The sequence below is a fragment of the Spermophilus citellus genome (genome assembly GCF_964194105.1).
Source record: "Spermophilus citellus genome assembly, chromosome: 3".
NCBI classification, from domain to species: domain Eukaryota; kingdom Metazoa; phylum Chordata; class Mammalia; order Rodentia; family Sciuridae; genus Spermophilus; species Spermophilus citellus.
Window position 1 is genome coordinate 15,205,286 of NC_138184.1, and position 22,790 is coordinate 15,228,075.

The 22,790-nt window shown below is 50.5% G+C and overlaps 1 protein-coding gene across 12 annotated transcripts in view; it reads right to left on the reverse strand.

Annotated features, from left to right (window-relative positions):
- EPS15L1 (epidermal growth factor receptor pathway substrate 15 like 1) overlaps nt 1-22,790 on the reverse strand; it is a 99,837-nt gene that overhangs the window by 42,141 nt on the left and 34,906 nt on the right. For all 12 annotated transcript variants that reach the window (XM_081287071.1, XM_081287076.1, XM_081287074.1 and 9 more), the window contains 9 exons: nt 20,319-20,378; nt 16,877-17,110; nt 10,739-10,896; nt 8,197-8,353; nt 7,807-7,892; nt 5,587-5,659; nt 4,638-4,799; nt 3,299-3,496; nt 1,237-1,401 (listed from right to left, as the gene is read on the reverse strand). In XM_081287071.1, coding sequence (XP_081143197.1) covers nt 1,237-1,401; nt 3,299-3,496; nt 4,638-4,799; nt 5,587-5,659; nt 7,807-7,892; nt 8,197-8,353; nt 10,739-10,896; nt 16,877-17,110; nt 20,319-20,378 — 1,293 coding nt within the window. The remainder of the gene's footprint in view (nt 1-1,236; nt 1,402-3,298; nt 3,497-4,637; nt 4,800-5,586; nt 5,660-7,806; nt 7,893-8,196; nt 8,354-10,738; nt 10,897-16,876; nt 17,111-20,318; nt 20,379-22,790) is intronic.

Genomic DNA, 22,790 nt, shown 5'->3' on the forward strand with positions numbered 1-22,790 from the left:
GAACTCACGGAGGAGGAGTGCTTGCTGCTTGAATTTAGACAAGAAGCTGACGAGGCCCAGGGTGGACAGGAACCCGCGCGGCAGTCCACAGTGGAGAGAGCCTGAGGGTGGCGGGGGCCAGAGATAAGACACAGGGAAGAACATCAAGAGCGTCTGCTAAGGTCCAGGGAGGCACGTGCATTCCTATAAATTCTTGGAACCAAGTACTTGGCCAGGAAGGAGAGAAATACATCAAGAAAGGAACAGAGGCAGGTCCTCCCCGTGGACAGCGAGGCTGCGTTGTTACCACAGAGGGAAGAGGAATCCCAGAAGCAAAGAGCAGGACTCTGAGGCAGAGCCTGGAAGCAGCAGCTGGTAGCAAAAGGACAATAGGTAAGGGCAACAGAGCGCCAGGAAGCCACCAGGCCACCCACCCAGCGGCTCCCTCCATAGCAGAGACCCACTCACTGGCCACATGACGGAACACCGCACAGGCCTGGGCTCAGGGCTGCATCAGCAGACTCTGGCATAAACAGGGAGCTGTGACAACCTGAGAGAAGGGTCACACATGTCTGGGTCTCTGTCCTGCGAGCACACAGACATCTAAGAAGCTGACAGCCCACCCAGGGCTTGACCGGAGCCTCAGAACACGAGGTCTCAAATAAAGTGCTGAGTTTTAAATATAACTGAAATTTCAGGAAAGAAGCCAATTTGTGGTCAAAACAGCAATACCTTGGGAGGCTGCCTGCCAGGCTTTGAATCTTCACGGCCCTATCTAATATTCAAGGTGCTCCTTGTGGAAACATACGCACGGACTCCCCCGGTCCACCATTAGTGGACCTCACACAGGGAGTGAAGAGTCCAAATCAATTCTGGTTGGTCTGAGAAGCCCTCCAGATTTGGGTGGTTGGACCACTGTAAATGCTTCTAATGGAGGTCTTTAAAAATGGGTTTTACAGGCTGGGTGAGGCTCAGTGGTAAAGCGCTCGTCTAGCATGGACATGGCCCAGGGCTCCATCTCCAGCACCACACACAAAAAAAGAAAAGTGGATTTTACAAAGATTCAGGCCTATCACAGGCTTTGTCCTGGACACCAGGAAGGAGAGCAAGTCTTCCACCCCAGGCTGCAGGCCGGCATTAACATGCAGGAGGACAGCAGAACAAGGTCAGCCTGTGGGCGAGCAGAACCAAGGTGGGCCCAGCAGGCCTGTAGGTGGGGCAGATGGGGGGGCTCTAACACATTTATTCGACCTTTACCATGGCTCCAAAACTTCCCCTCTCTGCCAGGGAGACGCCGTCGCTCAGGGGGGCCAGGTCGGAGAGGCTGGCGCTGCGAGCCCCGCCCAGCGCCTGGTCATGCTGCTCCAGGCTCCGGTGGGCTTCCAGGCGGCTCTCGTGCAGCTGCGAAAGCTTGCTTCTCGCCTGCAACAAAGACAGCACCAGGTCAAGGGAGCCAGGGAAACGTGCAGGCAAGACCTTTTCACTCCTGATGCCCAACTTGGGGCATTCACACGGGTGAAAAGTGTGGCAGACCATCTTTGCCATCAGAAAAGGAGACCACTTGTAAACCAGATGTGACTCTCCCTACTACTCCAGAGAGCCCAGGTTAAAAAAAATGTTCTGCCGACTCTCAATAAGATAAAATGGGGCTGCAGCTCAGCAGCAGAGCACTTGCCTCGTACTTGTGAGGTACTGGGTTTGATCCTCAGCACCACATAAAAAATAAAGAAATAAAATACATAAAAATAAGTGTCCATCTTTAAAAAAAATAAAATTTGGACAAAACCCAAATTTGCCATTTTGCTTGGAGTTAATAATCATTTTCTCGTACAGGGTCTCAAGACCCCACATGCTGTCCCTCCTGCCCAGAGGAGGAAGGCAGTGTCCGTGAAGAGGAGGCACTTTGCATTCAGAGACCCAGGTGTGCCCCTGAACTTGGCCTCACATCTGCTCAAGTCAGTGACCTCATCCCTCTGCTTCCTCTTCTCCAAAATGGAACAACTGAGGCACCAGGGAAGCCAGGCACAGCGGCCATACCTGGAATCCCAGCTAAGCCGAGGCAGGAGGGTGGCGGATGTCTGAGGCCAGCCTGGGCAACTCAGCAAGGCCCCATCTCAAAAATAAAATAAAAGGGGCTGTGGCTGTGGCTCAGTGGAAGAGTGCTCACCCAGCAGGCACGAGGCCCTGGGCTCCACTCCCAGGACCAACGAAAGAAAGAAAGAAGGGGGAAAAGACCCACTGCAGGGTCTGGCCAAGTGGGCATTAATAAGTAGTAGCTATTGGTACCATCAGTCGCTGTCATCATTCCTGTCTACCTGGGGGTCCTGGGTCTCATCTCAATTCTACAAACTCCCAAGAGTTGGAAGGGAAAAGACTGAATAATCCCACGGACACTGACTAACAACCAGGCATAACACAGGGCACCCAGTCATGGAATGACGCACACCAGGGATCAACTTTTGCCTACAAACTGGCAGAGAGAGCAAAGTGACTGGTTTAGTCCAGGAAAGAAACACAGCTTCTACTTACTTATTTATTTTGGCACCAGGGATTGAACCCAGGGGTGCTTTACCACAAACCCTTTTTCATTTTTTATTTTGAGACAAGGTCTTGCTGAATTGCTAAGACCATCTCCTCCTCAGCCTCCCGAGTTGCTGGAATTGCAGGCGTGCACCACCGCACCTGGATAGCCACTTGGATACTTGTCAAGGACCAGATTCATAACCCACTCTATAGACTGGACACCCAAGGGCTAGGGTGGCAGCCTTTGACCATCACACATAGGAAAGCAAGGAAGGGACTGTCCTCTGCCAGCAGGCAGCAGTTGCCTGTCCCAAGAAGCCAGCACCATCCTGGCGTGCTCCAGGCAATTCAGTGTCCCATGTGGATTGACGCTGGTGACATGTTGCCCTCAGTCAGCACGTGGAGGACGGCTGTTCTGCATGGACATGGAAGTTATTTTTAGACCTCGTCCTTCTTGCTTCTGCGAGGACCAGACCAGCAAGCACGTCCTCCCATCCCCTTTCTCTCCAGCCCTGCAGGTGGGTGACTGTGCTCAGGCTGGCGAAGGGGGCAAACTGCCTCCAGGCCAACATCAACAGGGCCGGGGACACGCCCTGGGGAGCACGTAGCACTTAACCTCCTGTGCAGGCCTCCATGAAGAGAACCCACAGGAAGAAGTGTGGGAGATGGAAGGCAATCTGCAGGGGCACTGCAGCCATTCAGAGCTCGCCAGTGACACCTGCCCTCGGGACTGCCTGGCAGAAGAGCCGCGGTGCGGCCACACATGGCAGGGACGCCGCAGCCTCCATGGCAATACCTGGTTGATCTCCTCCTGTGTGGACTTCAGAGACTTGATGATGGTCTCCAGCTGCACTCGGCCGGCCTGAATGCTCTGTTCCAGCTGGGTCTCCTCCTGCTGCAGCCGAGTCAGCTCTGACTTGGCCCGGTTCAGGTCATCCTCCTGGGACTTCAAGTCCGACTCCTGAGATTGGATTTGGGTTTTTAAGGATGAGATCTGAAAGGAGATGTCAAAAGAATCCATAAGTCAGGTACAGACAGACAAACATCACATGTTCTCACTTACACATGGCAGTTAAAATGCTGACCTCAGAGCTGAGGAACAGAACAGTGACCCCCAGAGCCAGGAGTGTGGGGGGGTAGGAGAGAGGACAGCCGACAGGTCCAGGAGCTGCTGGGGCAGTGACTTTTCCCACCCTGTAGCACAGGTGTTCTAGAACTACATACAGCAAGCTCTCACTGCATACTTCAAAACAGCAAGTAGAGAAGACTCCGAATGTTTCCAACACAAAGAAATGACTGATTTCTTTTAGAATATTATTAGTTGCAGACGGACATAATAACTTTTATTTATTTATTTGTTTATTTATTTTATGTGGTACTGGGGATTGAACCCAGTGCCCCACATTTGCTAGGCAAGTGCTCTGCCACCGCACTACAACCCCAGCCTGAAATGATCAATATTTAATGTGTAATGATCAGACCAGCCAATTTCCCTGAGCTAACCCTTACACGTTGTTTCATGTACTGAAATATCACACTGTACCCCAGGAATAAGTACAATGATTATGTGCCCATTAAAATGAATGACTGAATGAGAGAGCCACAGCATAGGATGCAACATGCCTCGAAAGAACTCGTGTCTCGCATTCTTGAAAGCAGCTCGGTCACAGAGGTGGTCACCCACCGGTGCCCAGAGGCTTGATTTCCTCAGAGACAAGTTCCCACATCAGAATGAAGACAGGAAAGAAGGGGCACAACACGAGCCCTGTCTATGGCTCAGGGGCTGAACATTCCCACACAAGCCACATAGGAGGTCGCAGCAGCTTGTCACAGGTTCCTGAGGCCACAGCCTCCCTGGTCTGTAACGATGACATCAGAGGAGGGAGGAGAGGTGTCCTGGAATCCCCTCCACATTTCAGGGCACAGGTTCACGGGCACCACAGCCATTCACTTATATGACATGGACTCTAGGAACACGGGTGGGTGACTCCGAGGTGAGGACAAACGCTGGACACTTTTCCACACGATGTTTTAACGAGGAGGCCTTCTGGACACTCTGTTTTCAGGCCCTCAGAGTTTAGGAAGGCCTGGGGACGCCCCCTCCCCCCCCCTACCACGGCACTCGAAGAACTCACCATCTGAGTCTCATCCTGACACTTCTGCCGGACGTCGCTCAGCATGTCTCGGAGCTTGGCTTTCTGCTGGTCCATTTCGTCTAAGCGGTCTTGAGCATCCTGTTTCTGAGCTTCCAGCTCTTGCAGACTGCTTGTTTCCCGGTCGAGGTCATTCTGTAATTCCTAGGGAACAGGTGTGGGAAGTGAACTTGAGACTGGTTAAAACAAAGTCCACCCAAGATAATCAATTTAGAGGTGGGCAGCCAGGTACAACGGCGCATACCAGCAACTTGGGAGCCTGAGGCAGGAGGATTACAAATTTGAGGCCAGTAATTTAGCAAGACCTTGTTTCAAAATAAAAAATAAAAAGAGCTGAGAGATGTAGCTCAGCAGTAAAACACCCCAAGTTCAATCCCCAGTACACAAAATAAATGAATTAATAAAAAGTGGGTATAGGATCTGAAATTACTTTCCTCTGGGGGTTGGGCAGAAAAGAGGTGGGGAGGAGGGACGAGTCATACTGATTATGGGGATTCCTTTTGGGTTGATGGAAATGTTCTAGAACTACATACAGGTTGATGATTAAGTGCATTGAATATGCTAAAGACCACTGAATCATATGCTTTAAAAGTGAATTTCATCCAGCAGCTCAGGAGGCTGAGGCAGGAGGAATGCAAGTTCAAAGCCAGCCTCAGCAAATTAGTGATCCCTAAACAACTTAGAAGAGACTTAAGCGAGACCCTGTCTGTAAATAAAATACATGCAGGGCTGAGGATGTGGCCCAGCCAGTAAATGCTCCGGGGTTCAATGCTTGGTATACAAAAAAAAAAAAAAAAAAAAAAAATCACTTTGAAGCTCCCAAGAGCTTCTAACTGGTGCAGAACCTGGTGCCTCTCAAGCACCATCAAGGATCTTTCCCACGCAACACTGAACACAAATTAGGTCTAGCCAAAACGAGCCATGTCCTTACTTGCACTTCGTTGGTTTTCTGTCTGATTGCCTCTTCCTTTTCTCTAATGTCTTGTTCCAGCGAGTATTTCTCTCTGAATGGTTAAAAACATTCCATGAAAACAGAGTAAGTCAACCATTGCTGTGGCACACACGTCCCTCTGCCCTACCTGAGGCCAACTCCATGCATCCCCACAGAAAGCTGCCGTGGTAACCCTGTCTGTGGGGGCAGAAGTCTAGGAATGACCCTGTGACTCCTGGCTCTACAAGTTTGGATATGGGTTGAGTGTGTCCCCTACAGGGTCATGTGCTGGAGCTTGGTCCCCAGTGGTGTGGTGAAATGAGGGAACCTTGAAGAGGTGGGGCATGGTTCAGGATAATCAGGTAGCCAGGGACGCTGCCCTCTGAGGAGATTAACATAAGAAGCCTGGTTAGTTCCAGGGATCAAGTCTTTGTAAATCACCAAGCTGGCCAGGCCCAGGGGAGCAGGTCCGTAACCCCAGCAAGTCGAGAAGCTGAGGCAGAAGGAGCACAACTCTGAGGGAAGCCTGGATAACTCAGTGAGACCCTGTCTCCAAAAAAAGAGTGGGAATGTAGCTCAGTGGTAAAGCACCCCCAGGTCCCATTCCCAGTACTGCAGAGGGAGGGAGAGGGAGAGGAGAGAGGGGGGGAGAGGGGGGAGAGGGAGAGAAAAAGAGAGAGAGAGAGAGAGAGAGAGAGAGAGAGAGAGAGAAAGCCTGGCTCCTTAATCCCTGTGGCTTCCTATCTCACTGTGTGATTGGCCTCACAACACTGATTCCATCCACCCTGAGGTTCTCACCAGAGGCCAAACAGATGGTGTCACCCCATCTTGGATTTCCAGCCTCCAAAACTGTGAACTAAGAAAACTCTTCTTTTTTACATTACTTGGTCTCAGGTATTTTGTTATAACAACAACAACAAAAAAAAATAGACTGATACAATAATCCTCTCCCTCCAACTGTGGGTAGGATTGTAAATACGATGAAGCTTCTCTCTCTATGCAACTACCCTTTAGAAGCAGAGCGCTTTCTCCACCTGGTGGCTAAAGAATTTGGAACCCTCCCAAGTATGACAAGGACTTGACCTAACGTTGCCGACTTAGAAGGTGGAGGGGCTATATAAGAAGGAACGTGGATGGTCTTTAGGAACAGGAGTGGTTACAGCTGACGTCAGCAAGGAAACAGAGATCTCAGACCCACAGTTGCAAGGAACTGACTTCTGCCAACACCTGGATGAGCTCAGAGGTGGAGTGTCCCTCCCAACCCCCCAAGTCCTCTGACAAAAGCCAGCTGACCTTGCCCTTAGGCTGTGAGACCCTCATAGAAAGCCCTGTTCAGCTCACCTGGACATCTGACTTTTGAACTACAAGATAATATGTTAGCACTGTTTTGAGATGCTCCATTTTATGTGATTTTGTTACACAACTAAAAGAAAACAATGTCTTCTCTATGGCCATATTTAGGCTTGCTGCGCACTGGGCCCCCTCAGAAGTACTGATGGAATGCTGAGGACCTGTTCACAGGCTAGTGGGGGAGACTTATGACAAAGAAACACGCAAATGAACATCGCTGGAAGGCCATAAGGACTATGGAGGGGAACTGTCCTGCACAGGATGACTGGGGAAGGCCTCCCCAGGAGGTGGCCTGTGAATGAGGGCCCAGGGTAGAAGAGCCTCCTGGGTGACAGAACAGGAAGGAAAAGCTGGACAGGAGCCACAGTGAGAAATCTGCAGGGATACGGAGCAAGCTGGGTCATCCCTCTGGTTTGCAGTGGGAAGTGCTGCTGAGGTGCCCAGGCCCTGTGGTGGCCCCAGCTGTCCCCTACAGGAGGCAGGTGGAGCTGGCCACTGTGCACGCCAAGCACTCAGAGGGGACCCATCTGACTGTCTCCTCAGCTGTACACACAGCTGCTACCAAATCGCCACCAGCATCCCTCGAGTCACATCCTGAATGTGTGAGTCTGTCAGGAGGGGTCAATGGGTATGGCCCTCGTCACCACAGGATCAGGCCCACACCCACTCAGACTGAAGCTGCCATTATTCAGGCCCCATAAGCCAATTCAGGAGCTCAGAGGAATCCATGTCCCTTCCTCGTTCTGAAGAAACTTGACTGTCACAGTTCCATGCAAACCTCTGGTACTTCCTGTAATGACCTGGCAGAGTGCTTTGGATTTGGACCTAAGCGGACCAAGCGGGTAGAAGGACGAGCAGTTTTCAACATACCTCTGTAACTGGGCGATCTCCTGGCTAATGTCATCAAGCTCTTTCACACCAGTGAACTCTCCAGATGCAAGAGAACTTGAGCTGTCCTGGGACCAAATTCAGGTACAGAGTCACTGACTGTCAAGCTGACATCACAAAACAGCAGGGACTAGGAGGTCCCAGGACAAAATCATCTTATCTTTAGTTCATAGTGGGAGGGGACAAAAGTGCTGGTTCCCAGGCTGAGGAAGAAGTGGGTTGAGCCCCCACTCTGGGGAACTGAAGGCCTGGACTGCAGGGAGGTGGCCGAGGCCGCTGTGGGGCTCATGCAGGGTGCCAGCGCCACCTTGTGGCTGATGGCTGGAAGCAATGTAAAGAAAACGGGGTGCTGGGTGGGGTGGGGCTACTCACCGGAATTGGAGTGCCTCTTTCGGAGGGTGGGACCATGTCTGGTGAGAGGACTTGAGGGGGATCGATGCCTTTACTGACCTTCTGCTGAATGAAATACATAGCTAACGCGAACTGATCTTTGCTTAACTTCCCAGTTTGCCTTGTGTCAGCCAGGGCCCTGGAGAAACGCGGGGATGTTCATTATGTCACGCTTGCCAGGTTCATCCTGTGACAAGCACAAGGCAGCAAACCCCTGCTTTTAAAGAAATGACAACAAAGCAAGGACAGCAGGGCACCATGGAAGGCTCCCAACTTTTTGAGCTTAACATCTTGTTCCTGGAAGCAGTCCTGGGGTCCCTAGGCCCCAGCTCACCCATCAGACAGGCACCCTGCCCTTTGGCTGGCCACGAAGGGGCTGTCAGGGCAGGAAGTGGTTCTCACCAGGTGCAGAACCACCAAGCCCTCCCTGCAGACTCAGGGGCTGGCCCCTTGGGAAAAGCTAACTGGCTACCAGAAGGCCCTTTGCTTTCTTTATCACCTGCACCAGGCAGACCCCAGGAGCTCTCTCTGCTCCTTCTGCCCACGTGAGGACACTGCAGGAAGAGGGCATCCGCAAACCAGGCAGTGACCCTCACCAGATACCTTGGTCTTAGGCTTCCCAGCCTCTAGGACTGTGAGAGATCCGTTGTTTAACCGTCCTCTGCGTATTTGTTACAGCAGCCCAAACGAACCGAACACTCCTCTTGGGCTCAAAGAGACTGCTCTAGGGCCACGGTCCCATTGCTCAAGGCAGACCCCATGGCTAAAGTGTCTCCTGCCCACTGGCTTTCTAATGTCCTCAAAGTCAGGACCACAGGGCATGTGAACCGCAGCACGCAGTGGCCCTGCAGAGCTTGAGTAAGAAAATCCATGACATTCCAGGTAACCATGGAATAAGAATTAAGAGACGCAGATGCAGCCTGTCCTTCCTCTCACCATCCACTCCACACAAGGTCTCCCTGCCACCTCACACATGGTGACTGCAGGAACAAAGACACAGTTTTTAACATGGAACAAAGGAAAGCTGGGGGTGCTCAACACCATCAGACCAGGGATGATTAGATCTCATGGAAGTTCGCTGACAAAGGTTGGTTTTAAAATGTCTTGGTTGGCCAGGTGCAGTGGCTCATGCCTGTAATTCCAGCAGCTCAGGAGGCTGAGGCAGGAGGATGGTGAGTTGAATGCCAGCCTCAGCAACTCAGCAAGGCCAGAAACAACTTAGGGAGACCCTGTCTCTCTCTAAATAAAATATAAAAAGGGCTGAGGATGTACTGTGGTGGTTGAGCACCCCCTGGGGTTCAATCCCTAGTATCCAAAAGAAAAGAAAAAAGAAATAAATAGAATATTTTGGTTAGGCCACAATTACAGTTTTGCTTTATCAGGGTTTCTCCCAGGTGTGCCTGCGGAGGGCCACAGCCTGCTCCCGGGCTGTGGCTGCCCCTCCTCTCCCGTGGTCTCTCCAGGGGCACAGCCCCAAGGCCAACATTCGAAGGGCCCATGGAAGGAGAACCAGGCTCTGGGGCTGTTGTCGGCTACCACACCACACCAGATGCTCTGTCTGACACCACCTGCCTGGGGCGGGGCGGAGAGGGGCCGTGAGGGAGACAGAGCCTCCATCCTTTGGCTGCCCCAGAGCCTCCATCCTTTTGGTGTGTTGCCTCCACATCAGCTCTGCCTGTCCCCTCTGCCACCTGCACCCTAATCTAGAGTCTCATTTTAACTTCCCTTGTGATTATTCTTGATCTTGCTCCTGCTCTATCCCCCACTGACCCCCTGAAAGGAAGTTTCCTTGCTTTCTTCCTTTTTGATCTGAGCACATTCATGATTTCATTTTTGTTTTATTTTGTTTTGTTTTGGCACGCTAGGTAAACGCCCTGCCCCCAAGCTACATGTACTCTAGTTCAGGACTTAATTGCCATTTCCCCATCAGTAGGTCATTTATAGTTGCAATACACACTGCAGGCTGCTCTCCCTGCCTGGTTCTTTATACTGCAGCTAGGGCACGCTGCTGCTGTCTTGGGACTGGGCTGGATCTGTTTCAGGATCATAAGGGGCTGTTGCATTTTACTGCTGTCTAAAAGGCCCAGGCTGAGGTGTCTCCCTGGCTTACCCATCCCAGGAAGCCAAGGCTTGGCCTTTACAGAGCAGGACTCCTAGGGAGGCGGCCCAGGCCTGACTCCCGGTGTGGTGCTGCTGGAGCCTCCAGAGCCCTACTGCTTGTGCCTCTGAGGTGTGGCCAAGGCCAGCCCCACAGCTGACTGTGGTGATAAAACCAGCTGTGCAAGCAGAGAGCATTCTAGAGGGCACCCACAGAGCTCCCTTCTGGAAGACAGGGAGCTGACTGGGGAGCATGGAGCGGAGTCTTTACACTCACCCTTTGCCCGACCCCCATCAATTGATGAGGCCAGACACAGGTCACTGCGCTGAGTTGGAGACCCTGACCACAGCCTGATCACCTCTCCCCCAGCACAGTCCTCTCCCAAGGGACCCCCAAAGCTACCCCAGAGCTATGACTTCCCCTTACCAGATGTGTGCTAGAAGATTCTGGGTGAGGCCCGAGTGCATGAAGATCTCCTTCACCTCCTGACCACTCACATAGCCATCCAGGTCCAGGTCAGTCTTGAGGAAGATCTCATCGAATCGCATTTTGTCCGCCACCGGCACCACCCAGGTCACTGTTGGCTGAAATGATTTTTTAATATTGGTTAACTCAGAAGCTGTCTAGGACCTATAGGCACATATTTTTTGATGGTGGAATGATCCGAGTACAGTCACACACTTGGTTTCAGACTCAACTCAGGATTCCAGGAGATGACAGAGCAGAGAGGATCCTGTCTAAAGGGGGAAAACTGAAGCCGAGGGAGGTTGATGCAACTCCGTCTGCCCAGCCCCTTGCTCTCTTGACACCTGAAAGGAGGTTAAGACCCAGAGGGCTCATCTGCTTTGAGCCCTCACCCCTGCCACTTGGGTGGCAAGAGAAGCTGGCAACCTTCTTCAGGAGGAACTCCAGGCAGGCCACAGAAGACCCTCCTGAGCACCCAGTGCAGAAGGACCATCTCTCAAGAACTCGCCTGGGCCCCAGGAGCTGGCAGTGCCCACGGCCCAGGCTTTGGCACACCATCCTTCTTTGTCCCTGACCCCACTCCAAGATGACAAAGATGACTTCCCCCTGCTCAGGTACCAGCACACACGTCACTGACAGGTCACGAGGCATATGTGCAGGACAGGCAGGTACTCGGGGAACCATGTGGTGGTGAGGAGACGCTGGGCCCCAGACAAGCACAGGGGCCGAACACCAGACCCCAGCACCTGTGCTGTCTCGGAGGTCTGTTCTGAAGACGGATGACAGCCCTGGGGCTGAGCCCTGCTGCACGTGGGGCCTCTCATGCCAACTGCTCAAGTTCTGCTTAAGAAAATTAACTTCCGCCAGGGCCAACCTCCCGACTGAAGCTTCCAGGGCCCTCAGGAAGAGCACTTGGAAGCAGGCTCCTCCCAGGGACATGTCACCTCACACCTTAGACCATCTTTTTATGTCGGGCTCACAGCATCTCTGCCCTTGATTTTAGAAACATCCCTCTGTACCTGAGGAGGACTGGCTCAGAACCAAGGACACACAACCTGCAGCTGCTCAGTCTCCCATATACAACAGCACAACATCCTGGTGTAACCTCACACTTCTTCCACAAGTTCAAAGCCACACTCAATACTATGTAAGTGGCACCTCACAGTCATCATGCTGCATGTTTTAGGAAACAGTGGAAGAAAACCAGAGTCTGTGCTTGCTCAGTTAGACACAATTTTTCTTTTTCTGAAAAATTTTTTTCTTTTTTTTTTTTTTGGTGGTGCTAGGGATGAACCCAGGGCCTTTGCACACGAGGCAGGCCCTCTACCAACTGAGCTACTTCCCCAGCCCTCTGTTTTTGATTGTGGTTGTTGAATGCAGAACCCACAGAGAAGGAGAGGCTGGCTGCAGGTGATACCTGGGCTGGAGGCTGGCCCACGAAGAGCGGGTGATGCCTTGGCCTGTGGGGCTCTGGGTTCCAGCCCGGCCCCACGGAGGCAAACCCTCTACCAACTGCCCTTCAATTATACGGCAACAGCAATGAGAACCAGCACCCCACCAGACTGTCCAGGGGAGGAGGAAAAGGACTGGAAACGCAGGCTAAAGGACACACTGCTGCTGTAGGGACAGATCAGAAAGGTGCCCAGCGCTTGGTTCTTAGAAGAAACTGCCAGCCGATGCCTGAGCCGCCAGTCAGAGCCGCTTCTTTTGGTTTAGAGGATGCAAAAGCTAACAAAAGTCAACATGAAAACAGAACAGTGACTCCTCGGCTGCAGGAAACAGCAGCAGGTTTAATGTGTTCCAGAACACCATGGTGGGGACTTGGCTCCCAGTGCTACTGTGTTGAGAGGTGGGGCCTCTCATGCCAACTGCTCAAGTTCACCAGAAGTGACTGGGTAGTGAGGAAACAGGGGGGTGGGAAAGGGTGGCTGGATTTGATCAGTGCACACTGCACCATAAATATCACACTGAATACCTCTTCATGAAAATAAATACATAAAAACAAATACACATCCCACTAAAAACAAGAGGGGGTTCTCAAAGTGCGTGGACAACCCAAGGATGTTAGGAAGTATCACGGAGGAGAAAGACTTTGTATCCGACACTGGGAACCAAGGCTGAGCTCATCCTCTTATGAACAGGACCCTCACCATCCAACTCTGCCACCATGCTTTCGTGAGCATTGGGAACTGGGAGAGCAAGCTCAGGAAGCAAAGCACACCATGTTACCCCGATGGCTTCAGTCCTGGGGTTTCAGGTAGAGGGTAGAATAATTTAATAGGAAGGAATTTACCAAAAACTATCAAAATCTATGGACCTGATTTAAACAGTGAGAGTTCAGATGGTAAGACAGACTGAGGTTGTACTTGGGGCATTTTACCAGGTAAACTGTGGATGCCGCCTTGGGTCTGTTGTGGAGCAGTTGGGGTGGCCATGAAGATGCACATAATATGGGCATGGTGACACACATCTGTAATCCCAGAGACCTGGAAAGCTGAGGCAGGAGGACTGCAAATTCCAGGTCAGCCTCAGCAACTTAGCAAGACCCTGTCTCGAAATTCATAAAAAAGGGGCTAGGATGCAGCTCAGTGGTATAACACCCCTGGGTTCAATCTCCACCAAACCAACCAATCAACCACAACCAACCAACCTGTACGTAAAAGAAACTTAGTGACAAAAGGGCTGGCTATGGTTTAAATGTGTTCCAGAACACCATGCTGGGGACTTGGTTCCCAGTGCTACTGTGTTGAGAGGTGGGACCAGAGGTGACTGGGTAGTAAGGGATCTGCTCTCATGAAAGGTGCTATAATTTAGATCTCCAACGCCCCTCAAAGACGGATGTGATGAAGAGCCATAAACTGAATTCTCTGAAACTGTGAGCCAAACTAAAACCCCTTTAAAAGTTGATTATCTCAGGTATTCTGTCACAGCCACGGGAAAGGATGACCACACAATGGACAGACACATTCGTGTATGGATTACTGGGTTCTCTTGGGAGTGGCTTTGCTATAAAAGTGAGTTCTCTCTAGCAGGCTTGCTCTGCCTCACCAAGTAATGCCCTCCCGTGCTACCGTGCACCCTCATGATGGCCTTCTCAGGCTCCATCTTTATTCTGTGTGCCAAATAAGCTTCTTCTGTTTATAAACCGCTCAGTGTGTAGGATTCAGTTACAACAACAGGAAGTGGACTAATGTTAAGTGGCTAGAGCAAACTCATCTCAGAAGCCAGAGATCCCCAGAGGTGACGATGAGACCGACAGGCTATATTGACAGTGGATGTCCCACAGGTCCTAAGAAATTACAACTCTGGGATGGCAAGAGTCCCAGTATTTGCTGTACCAACAAAATGAACTTGCTGCCTGCCTTCTGGGGCCTTGGGGCACACCAGTGGCAAGACTCTGATGCCAATGTGGTTACAAACCCAACAACATGGGACAGCCATCTCCTTGAAGCTGTGTGTCCCTAGAAAAAGCAGGGATTTCAAGCTGGTTCAACAGTGACAGAACCTAAACAAAGGAGAACAGTCCCTGATGGATGAAAGAAGTTTCGCCCCAACCTGGTCAGAGGGCAGAGCTGGGAAGCCCCTGGGGTACTCTGGACAGAGTCATGGGCCGGAGGATGAGAAGGGGGGCATATGTCAATTGGGGGTTCCCCGGAAATGTCCATTTTACTGACTGTGATTCCACCAGTTGCCCCTGTCCTTGCAGGAGGGGAGGTACCCTCCCACCTACCCACACAGAGGCCACTGGTAAAACTGGCCCAGCTGGGGTTGGCAGCATGCCCCCATGACCTGGGGACAACTGTGGGGTGACCAGGGAGGCTGGTTTGCCTGGGCCAGCAGGTGAGTTCAGCTCCACTTGCTTCCTGGCCAGGAAGACAAAATGTATACTTAGCAAGAACTCTTGGAAGGAATTCTGCAGATGCAAGGTGCTAGGCTGTCTTGGAAAACACTTCACGCAAGTGCTAAATGGCCCCCTCAACCTCACTCCGACCCCCCGTCCCTGCGCTGGCTCATCCGACTCCTGCCTTCACCTGTTTCTAGAACACACTAGGTGCTCCCAACTCAGAGCTTCAGACAGGCTGGTCCTCTGATGGCTTCCTGTCAGGTTCAGCTCTGCCGTCACCTCGTTGGTGGCCTTCCAGCTGACTCATCCACAGGATCACTTTCACCCTGCCCCTAGCACTCCCAAGCTGGGCCCTGCCCTGCCTTCTCAAGGCTGTTGGGCCTTCCTTGGGCCACTGACTTGCTTATCATCCATGTTCCCTGTGACAACCTCAAGACACTCAGGATGCACCGGGGTCTCGCTCACGTTCCGTGTGGGCAAGGGAAAGGGTGCCCATCAGAGGAATGGGCTGGCTGAGAAATAAAAGCAAAGAAAAGGGTACGAAAAAATAAACACAAGAGACCAGGAATTAAGTTTTCAGAGTTGGAGCAGCAATGGGCTAAGCTGACCAGAGGGGTACAGCTTCTAACAAAGAAAGGAGCCCGTGCTTGCTTTATTTATAATGGAACAGATCAAAAGGATTCGATAGAAGCTTCTACACAAAAAACAGAATGGGGTAGGGGTAAGTAGGCTGTTTAGTTCTTAATGGGTCACGGCCATCTCTGGTGCATGCAGAACCTCTGATGGAGCTAAGCAGGAGGCCACATGCATTGGGCCTTCTCAAACCAGCAAGGCTGCAACTGCAAGTTCCCAATGCCAGGCTTTCCTACCTAATGGCTTCCTCGACAATTTGGTTCACGCACAATTTCATGGGTGGCTTCCTGCACCCAGGCATGGCTGGGGAGCTAACGGGCCATCAGGACTCTGGGCTCGTTAACAGCCAGCAGCGGCCGCGTCCTGTCCCTCCACCTCCACCAGCCGGGGCAGTGAGGAGAGCTGGTGAGCCCCCGTGACGGAGCCCCTTCAGCTCTCTTCGAAGCCTCATTAATCTCTGGGGACAATGCTGCATCCCCCCAGCTCCTTGGCAATGAGCCTCCTGAGCTGAATACTTAACAAGTTCATCACAAGCAAGAGAAAACGCTGTCTGACTACGCCATCTCACTGTCCTTAGCCATATGCGGTAGCTGTGTGGGATGGTGTCTGGCCACCTGCTTGTCATTACTTTTTCTTTGAAAGAACAAATGAGGCTGGAAAAGAAACATGATTCCAGACTAAACTCATTCTCTTTTTTGCATGTTTCAGACAATCTCAAAGGTGCCCTTCTATTCAGAGCCCACTGAGCAGTTACATTTGCCAAAACAAGAAACCTCTAATTTTGGGTGGTTTGTTTTGAGACAGGGTTTTGCTACATTGCCCAGGCAGGCCTCAAACTCCCAATCCTCCTGCCTCAGTCTCCCCAGTAGCTGGGAGCACAGGCACCACCATGCCTGGCTCCACCTACAGCTTTTAAGAATCCCACTGCTGGAGCTGGGCTGTGGCTCCATGGTGGAGCACTTGCCTAGCATGTGTGAGGCACTGGGTTTGATTCCCAGCACCACATGCACATAAATGAATAAAATAAAGGGCCAACAACAACTAAAAACACAACAAACAAACAAAAAGAACCCCACTTTTGAAACAGTTGTTTGCTCTAGCAGGCAACTCCCAATTACAGTGAAAAAGATTCTCATCTGAAAAGGTATTAATATTTATTATATAGGGAACTTGAGCATCCTCTGGGGAGCCTGGAATCAATCCCCCATGGATACCAAGAGATGACTACTGAAGTTCAAGTGAATAAGAAAGTTAATTCTGAATCCCTACAGTATTTAAAAAAAAAAAAAAAAAAAACCAAACTTCATCAGCTGGGCACAGTGGTGCACGCCTGTAATCCCAGCAGCTTGCTCAAGAGGTTGAGGCAGGAGGATCATGAGTTCAAAGCCATCCTCAACAAGTGAGGCACTAAGCAACTCAGTGAAACCCTGTCTCTAAATAAAATATAAAATAGGGCTGGGGATGTGGCTCATGGTCGAGAGTCCCTGAGCTCAATCCCTGGCAACCCCCTAAGAAACAAACAAACAAAAGTAACAACAACATTTAATAATAAATTTCACTTGCTCCCAAGAAATAGTACATTCTGCTCAGAACGACCACAACCTCAAAGGGCTCAGCCATACCTGTGTTTGTTTGATGCTGTGCTTGGGAGACAAGCTCCCTGTGCTGTTCAGGCTGCTGACGCTGCCGTGGGAGGGTGTGGAGCGAAGGCTATCTTTGGGTGGGGGGCTGGCGGGCAGGACAGGTACGGCACCGGGGAACACCGTCTTCTTTCTCTTGGACGGTGGGATGAGTGACGGGGGCAAGACAGAGGGCACTGGCTCTTTCTCAAGGGCCCGGTATACTAGGTGCATGGCCTGTGGGCACAAACAAGAACCAGTGAGACAATGGGGAAGGATGGAGGCTACAGAGGACAGGAGAAGGGCCACCCTTCCAGGGGCTGTAGGGATGTAACAGACAGTCTGTGAGGATGCTTTCCAGCTGACCAGAGTTTAAAAAAAAAAGTCAACCTTTTCTGATGAGTTACCTTCCCATACATAAGTTCACAGAACATCTAATTGCACAAGACTGAAATGAGCACAAAGCGAATCCAGTCAGGCCAGACTCTATGTACAGCAGTTCCCCCTTATCTGTAGTTTTATATTCTTTTTTTTTTTAATATTTATTATTTTTAGTTTTTGTGGACACAACATCTTTGTTGGTATGTGGTGCTGAGGATCGAACCCAGGCCGCATGCATGCCAGGCAAGCACGCTACAGCTTGAGCCATATCCCCAGCCCATGTAGTTTTATATTCTGAGAGTTCAGTTACCTGTGATCCAAAAACATTACATGGAAAATTCCAGGAAAAAAAAGGCCATATTCATGCAACTTTTATAACAATATATTGTTGTAATTTATTGTTATTAATCTTACTGTGCCTAATTTACAAACTGAACTTTTTCATATATAGAAAAAAACATGGTGCATATCCAGTTCAGAACTACCTGCAGTTTAGGTAAGGGGGGACCACTGCAGGTCCCTTCACCACTCAGACAGGCCACCAACTGCAGGGCTCCTGACTTCCAGAGTACAGGGATTTGGAAGTCTAAAGACACCATGAGAACTGCCTGTACTTCAAATACTCAGGAGACACAGAAAAGGGCACCAAAGGGTGTGTGATGCCAAGGCCAGGAGCCCTAGTGCCCCAGGAAGGTGGGAAGATAAACATGTCTAAATCGAGGATTTTAAATTCTATTTTTAAATGTGACAAATGAATATCACAACCTGCCCTTCTTCAAAACACTGCAGAGAACGTAAATGAAGAAGTCAAGATTTGTGACCACTTAAAAACCATAAAATGTTAAAAACAGCTGGTGACACAAGGAAACAAAATAATAGGATTCTGTGACCCACTGACAGATCAACAGCAGCCCTGACTGAAATAATGAGAAAAAATCAAAACAAAACCAAAGCGGGAACTCAGAACCTGGGAGGCTGGCAGGGAAGTGTGTGCACCTGGTGCCCACATGCACTCTGGGTGGGTTGTTCAGTGACGTGGACACTGTTAATCAGACATAGTCAAGTATGTGAGGGGCTGCAGGGAGGAGGAATGGGAGGTTAGCATGTAATGGGGACAGAGCTTCAGTTCAGTCAGGAAGGAGAAGACAGTTATAGAGAAGGACAGTGGTGTGACTGCAGGACATATGGCCAAGACGAGGAAGTTTTAATGTGATCCCCTATACCACCAGACGGTAACAGACAGCCAGTGAAAACAACAGCATGTCAGAGACCCGCGGGCATGCTCAAGGTGACCCACAGGCATGCTCAAGGTGACCCGTGGGCATGCTCAAGGTGGAAAGGAAGAACCGAGCTTCCCACACTAGAGAGAAACCCTGACTGAGAGCTGCTGGTGTGTGGGATTAGAAAGGGAATGGCTGAAGTTTATCATTTTCTTGGACAATGATTCAAATTTAACTGAAAGTGTGAAATTTTAAAGGTTTTATACACACAGAAAGTAAAAATAATCATGCTTCGATTCAGATGCATACTGTAAAACCACATTTTAAAAATATCTAAAATCTCTAGGACAATGGATGCATGTTGGGCACATAGGTTGCACAGTCCTAATAAAAAAATCAGAAACTCTAAATGCTCCAAAATCTGAAGTTTTCTGTGCACTGACAAGATGCCACAAGTAGAAAACTCCACATCTGACCTCATGTGATAGGTAATGGTAAAAATATAGGAGAAATGTGGTATAAGATGATCTCTAGGCTATGTATAAGGTACATATGAAACATAGATGAAATCTGCATTTGGACCCAGACCCCATCCCCAAGATATCTCATTATGTATATGCAAAAATTCCAAAATCTGAAAAAACAAACAAACAGAAATTTAAACACATCTGGTCCCAAACATGTGGGATAAGGAATCCTCAACCTGTATTGTATTTCAGTTTTTCTACTACTTAGGAACTCCCAGATAATCCACAGTGTTGTTTCGTTTTTGGTTTCGTAGGACTTAATTACTATCTATTAAAGCATCATCCTTAACTACAAGGAACTACTTTTTGAGATTTAATGAGGTAAGTGAATAAATCCCATGATTACAGAAAAAGGCCAAAGATGTGAAGGAAGGAGGTAGAGGAAAAGGAAGAGGAAGAAGAGGAGAAAGAGGAGGAGGAGGAGAGGAGGAGGAAGAAGAGGAAGAGGAGGAGGAGGAGGAGGAGATGAGGAGAAGGAAAGGAGGAGGAGGAGGAGAAGAGGAGGAGAGGAGGAGAGGAGGAGGAGAGGAGGAGGAGAGGAAGAGGAGGAGGAGAGGAGGAGGAGGAGGAGAGGAGGAGAGGAGGAGGAGAGGAGGAGAGGAGGAGGAGGAGGAGGAGAGGAGGAGGAGGAGGAGGAGGAGAAGAGGAGGAGAGGAGGAGGAGGAGGAGGAGGAGAGGAGGAGAGGAGGAGGAGGAGGAGGAGGAGGAGAGGAGGAGAGGAGGAGAGGAGGAGGAGAGGAGGAGAGGAGGAGGAGAGGAGGAGAGGAGGAGAGGAGGGGAGGAGGAGAGGAGAGGAGGAGGAGGAGAGGAGGAGAGGAGGAGAGGAGGAGGAGAGGAGGAGAGGAGGAGAGGAGGAGAGGAGGAGAAGAGGAGAAGAGGAGGAGGAGGAGAAGAGGAGAGGAGGAGAGGAGGAGAGGAGGAGAGGAGAAGAGGAGGAGGAGGAGAGGAGGAGAGGAGGAGAGGAGGGGAGGAGGAGGAGGAGGAGGAGGAGGGTGGCAGTGGCTATGGTTCCATGTGTTTCTCCAAAGCTCATGTTGCAACTTCACCTCCAGTAAAACAGAAATAAACTAGACAAGCTAAATAAGACATACATGGGAGGGAGGAGAAACATAAAACAAACATGGTAAACTAGTAACACTGGAGAATGGGGGTGAAGACGAGGAAGTTTCTCTGTATTACTGCAACTTTTCTATGTATCAGGAATTATGGCAAAATAAACACTTTTTTTTAATTAAAGAAAATCAAATCCAGAAACCCCCATGTGAGTGCACATGTTCTTCCTCAGCAGGATGGGAAAGGGACACAGCAGGGGCCTACCACAGCAAACTCATCTCGGTCCAGCTGTCCGTCCTTGTCGATGTCACTGAGATCCCACACCTGCAGGGGACAGATCAGTGAAGGTTACATGGAGATAAAGGTCCTGGGTGACAGCAAGCCCTGCCCACCAGAACTCAGATTCTGAATCCACAGAGCTCATGGGTGAGGACGAGGCCATCAATGTATCCAAGACCCAGTCTGTGGCTCTGAAAAGCCATCACCGGATGAGGCACTACTCATTCCCAGATCCTTTCTGCACCGTGTTCATTTTGTTGACAAGCCTCATGATGCAGTCATGTCCAAGGCTAGACTATTTCATTTTTTGATACTGGGGATTGAACCCAGGAGTGCTTAACCATTAAGCCACATCCCCAGCCCTTTTTATTTTGGGACTGGCCTTTTTATTTTGAGAGTGGCCTTGAACTTGTGATCTTCCCTGTTCAGTCTCCCAAGTGGCTGGGATTGTAGGTGTACACTACCATGCCCAGCTAAAGTTATACAAATCTGATTTTTTTTTTAAATATTTTTTTTTTAAAAGAGAGAGTGAGAGAGGAGAGAGAGAGAGAGAGAGAGAATTTTTAATATTTATTTTTTAGTTCTCGGCGGACACAACATCTTTGTTGGTATGTGGTGCTGAGGATCGAACCCGGGCCGCACGCATGCCAGGCGAGCGCGCTACCACTTGAGCCACATCCCCAGCCCTCTGATTTTTTTTTGATATTTATTTTTTAGTTATAGGTGGACACAATGTCTTTATTTTATATGGTGCTGAGGATTGAACCCAGTGCTTCACGTATGCTAGAGGCGTGCTCTACCTCTGAGCCACAACCCCAGCCCTGATTTTTTTTTTTTTTTTGACTGACTTACAAAGAAACCTTAGATGGAAAAGATGTCTCTGATCTCTATGGCCCTAAACACAAGCCCTGCACACTCCCACCAACCCAGCCCCCTCCCACCAAATGCACGGCTGGGCAGGCTGTGGGCACTAGATTAGTGTAGCTATGGGGTCTCGTTTCCTCTCCTCAAGGCTAAATGGAGAGACAGAAGCTAGGGAGAGCGCCAGGCCACTTGGCCCCTGAAGACAGTGGACAGGCCTGGATTCCAGACTGTGTATCTAAGGCTACAATTAAGGTGTTGCCTTTCTGGGCCAAGTCAGCCCTCCAGGACCTGTACACATGCCTAACCCAGGCAGCAATAGGCCTGGAGCAAAGTGGACTCCCAGGGTCCACCCATGTTGCTTCATGGGTCAGCACACCCCTCACCTGTGCTCAGTCATGGGGACTTCAGTCCACAGAGGGCTCTCAATCCACTCCTCCTCTCCACTTCTGCTGCTGCACACTTGGCACAGGTCTCTCCAGTTCCATGGAGGCAGAGCCTCCAGTCTTAAGCAGAACATACACCTGGCCCTGCCTGCTAATAACACCCATTCTTGCTCCTCCTCCCACAGTCAGCTCTCTCAACCTAGCTGCTATCCATCTCTGACCAACCCCGTCTTGACCTCTGGGGACTGGGTTGTGCAGCCAGGACTTGAGTAGGCCTCGCTGGCTCCACAATTCTCCCCTTAGACCAGGGATTCCCCACACTGGCACTACTGACCTTTGCAGCTGGGTCATTCTCTGAGGAGGGAACAGTCTTGTGCACTACTGGGCAGCATCCTTGGCTTCTATCCCCACAAGACCAAAAGCACTGGACTCAGGTGTGACAACCAGAAAGTCTCCAAAGCTTGCCTAATGTCCATAAGGGAAGAATTGCCCAGTGAGAACCCTATCCCTTGCCAGTATGTCATGCGGCCTCCGGCCTCTGTGCCTTCACCCAAGCTATCATGTGTCCTGACTGTTTGACTCCTTGTCTGCCTGAGTCCCCATGCCCCGAGAGGGTATCTTACGGCACCTCTTTGCAGAGACCTCTCCCCTGCCCCTGCTCAGCAAGTCAGGCCTCCCCTCCACCACTCCCCTCAGGGAGCCCCACTGCAGCAGGCACAGTGCAGGGCCACTGGAGAGGGCAGGCCTCTGGGACATACTTCTCACTCTGTCCCACCCTGCCCACTACAGTACTTCATCCCCTCTTCACACCTTGCTGCTGTGTGACTGGGGGTGATTATCAATCACCCTGAAGGTCAGTTTCCTTATCTGGAAAATGAGGCACCACCATCCATAACAGGGCAGCTGCAAGTGTTCAATGATTTCCAGAGCACCAGCGCAGGTCCCGCACGTCCTAAGCCCTCAGTGGTTAGGATCCTTTTTTTTTTTTTTTAAATAATTTAACCTTTCTTTTGTGGATTTATTTGGCCTCCTTGGCTCTCATTTCATTCCTATCTTCCCAGTGGTCAGTACAAGGTTTGGCCCAGAGCAAGCTCTGAAAAATGCTCATTAAATGAAGTGATGCATGTGGACACCTGAAATGAGCGAGTGCAGGAATGCAAGCGTGCAGACGTAGATGCACAAATGCATGGTCACTCGAATGCCTGGGCAT